The sequence below is a fragment of the Limulus polyphemus genome, unplaced genomic scaffold (assembly GCF_000517525.1).
Source record: "Limulus polyphemus unplaced genomic scaffold, Limulus_polyphemus-2.1.2 Scaffold8433, whole genome shotgun sequence".
Lineage (NCBI taxonomy): Eukaryota > Metazoa > Arthropoda > Merostomata > Xiphosura > Limulidae > Limulus > Limulus polyphemus.
In genome coordinates, this window is record NW_013674043.1 from 24,495 (window position 1) to 28,756 (window position 4,262).

General features: G+C 31.0%; 1 protein-coding gene across 1 annotated transcript in view; it reads right to left on the reverse strand.

Annotated features, from left to right (window-relative positions):
- The window catches only part of LOC106475342 (probable arginine--tRNA ligase, mitochondrial), a 22,968-nt gene extending 20,135 nt beyond the window's left edge, over positions 1-2,833 (reverse strand). The window contains exon 1 of the mRNA XM_013936030.2: positions 2,735-2,833. Coding sequence (XP_013791484.2) covers positions 2,735-2,824 — 90 coding nt within the window. The 5' untranslated portion in view covers positions 2,825-2,833. The remainder of the gene's footprint in view (positions 1-2,734) is intronic.
- Positions 2,834-4,262: the final 1,429 nt, after the last annotated feature.

The window sequence follows — 4,262 nt, forward strand, 5'->3', positions numbered from 1 at the left end:
TGTTTGTGACAAAAATACAAACAAACTGAAGAAAAGGGAAGAATACTTATGTCAAACGAATAAGCATCCTCATTCATCCTGTCTTTTTTTTTGTGAAATCTACATTTTTTAGTTTCCAAGTTATGTGTTGTGGTCTTTCTTTTATGTATTGGATTATGAAATTTTGTGAAAAATCTGTAATTGTTGGAGAAAAATGGATATCACTTTCAGATTCAGTGTACAGGAATTATTGCAGAACACATAAAAATTTCAAGACTATAAAATCATCACAGGCTTGTGTAATCATTGTGAATTGAATCAGTAGAGAAGTTGAAGTTAAACTTTGACAGTGATTGAATCCAGATTTTCTTTAACAATCCTGTTACAAAGATATTAAAGAGAGATATATGGAAAACCTTATTCAAAAAATACTTAATGATTAAGTTTTAATTAATTATGATATGGCATTTTAAACAAAATAAACCCATGTGAATAAAAAGTGACTTAATGAAAAAAAAAAGTAGGTATATAACGTACCCGTGTTAGTATTAAAGCAGAAGGTTTAAAAGACATGTAGTATTGTTAAAAAGAGCTGTTGAGGAATTCATATGTTGTTTATTGGCTGCATCCTAAACAATCAATGTATTAATAATGGCTGGAGACGGCTTGAATGGGTAATGAAGAAAAGCAAATAACAGCAAATGTACAAATGATGACAAAACCTTGTCGAAACGTTGTACATTTGTTGTTATGTTAAACTTATATTAAAGTTTTTCTTCATTACCCATTCAAGCCGTCTCCAGCCATTATTAGTCTCAAAGTGGGTTCCTCGTCATCGAACTTGAATCAATGTATTACTTAACCAATTCCTTGAAAAACTGTTTTTCCAGATGTAATTATATTTTTGTTGAACAGTTATAGACACGTGAAGGATAAGCAATAACAAATGAAAATTATATAATTATTTTAGTGTTAGTAAATGTATAACACACACAGAATTGAAACAAAAGTATGTGTATGAACTGAGGGTGGTTAGTTTCTGGAATGAGTTGCCTTTGGATGTTTTAGAGGCAGTAAATTTAAGTGAGAATAAGAGAAATCTTGATAACTACATGAATGATAATGGCTGGCTTGAAGATTTTTATTTAAATTTATTTATTTAATAGTTTGAGTTTAGTTTAAAGGAAGGAACAGCCAAGATGGACCAATAGGTCCCTTGTTGTCCCTAAACATTATGTTATATTATAAATGTGAAAATAATAGATTTACATGTACTTTAAAGGTCAATACTTGGCCATACAAATAAATATAATACAATCAATGGTGGGCTATTCTCTAATGCCTACATATGGATTGCAATAGAAATATTTAAGGTAATTAACAAAATAGAATGATTTAGTGATCTCATTACTAAAGCTTTTAATTAACAAATAATGCAAATACTTGGTATCATTCTGTTTGGCCACATTCTTTCCAAAAATATTATCCCTCACTTTCCACATATGAAACACTAATATTTCAATCTTTCCTCAGAGTTATTCTCAATATAGGGGACAGATCTGGATATTTGGGAGAAATGTAGGGTGGGGGTTCACTAGTAAAGAAAGTAAAACTGCAAGGGATGCTGAAGAGAACAATCCAAAACCTCCAGAAAAGACTGCCCCCCATCCACAGGGTGCATCCACCAAGAAAACTACCAATAATTAAAGCCAAACTGGTGTAATCTAGGGCACTTTTAACATGGTTTAGGCTACTGTATTCCTGACTTGAAGCAGACATACTTGTATGTCTAAATAAGCTAAAATAAACCTTAAGAAAACTCAAAATTACTTTTTGTTTTAGACTTGTTAATAACAAGCTTAATTTCAGTATAAAAAAAAGGGGGATAACACAACCTAGTTTAGCATTAGTAAGTCATGCAATGCAATGAGACATACACTGCAATACTAAACTAACACAGACAACAGCATGATACTATTTATGGTAACAAACAACAAAGCACAATGTTGGAGAGGTTCATATGTAATTGATGAGCCCCACCCTCAAATATGACACTAATCAACACCACTTTCGCTTGCAATCTGGTTATAATGGGTAATAAAAACTTCAAACTTTCTTTAAACAACTTGATAGTAAACCATAAATGTTGCATTTTCATTTATAAAATAATATTTGATCTAACCTGTCATCAAATATAAATTAGATAAGTATCCTGAGATAAAATAACACAATTACGGACTATGACCTCGTTAAAATATACTAATAATTGGCATAGCAAAGCAGTATCATTTGTGTGTAAATTCTAAGGCAGTGGAAGAAAAGACCCACATTTTCTGTAAGTTTCCTAGAATTTGGGATAATTCAAGTTCTAAGGCAGTGGAAGAAAAGACCCACATTTTCTGTAAGTTTCCTAGGATTTGGGATAATTCAAGTTCTAAGGCAGTGGAAGAAGAGACCCACATTTTCTGTAAGTTTCCTAGGATTTGGGATAATTCAAGTTCTAAGGCAGTGGAAGAAAAGACCCACATTTTCTGTAAGTTTCCTAGGATTTGGGATAATTCAAGTTCTAAGGCAGTGGAAGAAGAGACCCACAATTTTCTGAAAGTTTCCTAGGACTTAGGATAATTCATTAATTTTCCCTAACTTTTCATCCTGTTTTTAAATTCGTTGACTCTCAGGTTTTCCAGGTTTGTAGCCACCATGTGCACATAAAGTAAACGAAATGTTACAATAAAATATTACAGACAATACACACCTCCTTTTTTATTAAAGATAAAAAATCACATGAACTGAGATTCAAGAACATTGAATCAAAATCTTTTAAAGATTTCCACGCTAGCCACATCTGAGTTTCATGGCTGAAGAAACAAACAACAATCATTAAACATTGTTTAACCCATTAAAATTCATCATTATTAGATCATATTCATAAACTTTTGTGTATTGGCATGCCCGAAGAAAATGTATAGTTTGTAAAAAAAAATATTTTAAAATCATAATAGATGGCATAACAAAAGTTTATAGAAATTAAAAAAATATTTTTTTTTATTCACATTGCTTTGTGGATTAATAAATTTCTTGTTTTGTTCCTAATTATCAACTCTTATTATCAAATATGAAAATTGGGCAATTAATTCATTTACCTATGAGGACTGATAACAATGATTAGCATCATGTAAAATAACCAGTGAATTTAAATTACGATTAAATCAACTGTCACGAAAATAAGCAACTAATTGAAATAACAATTTCCAATTTTAACCATTTTTCATTATTCCAATTATCTAGATAATATTACTATTATGATTTTTCATTATCATTTTCAATTAGTTTAACTTAATTGAGTAATATCATGATTTATTAAAATAATCAACTAATTAAAATTAGGGTTTTTCTTAATTCAAACCATCCAAGTAATCGAAATATTAACATTCTCATTATTATGCTTTTCAATTAATTAGTTTTTTCAGCTTTGCACTGGCATGGTGGTAATTAGATTGAGTAATGGAAAAACTACCCGGGCTATCTGTCACTACTGTTGAACTACCAACCAAAGGGAAGACAACCAGCCTACAGCATCCACTACCAACTCTTGGGTTAATCTTTTAATATGAATAGTGAGACTGACCATCACTATTGACTGTGACATTATAATACCCTTACAGCTGAAAGGGCAAACATGTTTGGTGGCACTGGGTATCAAATCCATGATCATTAATTCATGTCACAACCACCAGGTTATACCCACCTGGAGAATATATTGCTTACTTATTATATGCTACATATGTGCTCAGTGTTATATAGCTTACGACATGCATGCAATAAAAGGGGTGATCTAGAGGGGCTCAAGCCCTTCTCTTAGCTATAAACTTTTAAAATTTGTGCAAAAAATATATTGAGAAAATTCATAATTAGACAGCTGAATACTTATGTCTAGTCCTAGTCTGAACTGCTTTAAAACAATGAAAAAACTTTTAGTTGCTCAGCAACAATTATAATATACACTTCATATCAGTCTTTCAACTATACATACTCTTTATTGGCATACCTATGCATGTAAAGAGTAATACTGACATAATAATGCTTAGAGACGGCTTGAATGGGTAATGAAGAAAAACTTTAACATAACAGCAAATGTACAACACTTCGACAAGGTTGGTACCTGATGATGACACAATGTTGTTGAAACATTGTACATTTGTTGTTATGTTAAACTTATATTAAAGTTTTCTTCATTACCCATTCAAGCCATCTCTAAGCATTATTATGTCAGTATTACTCTT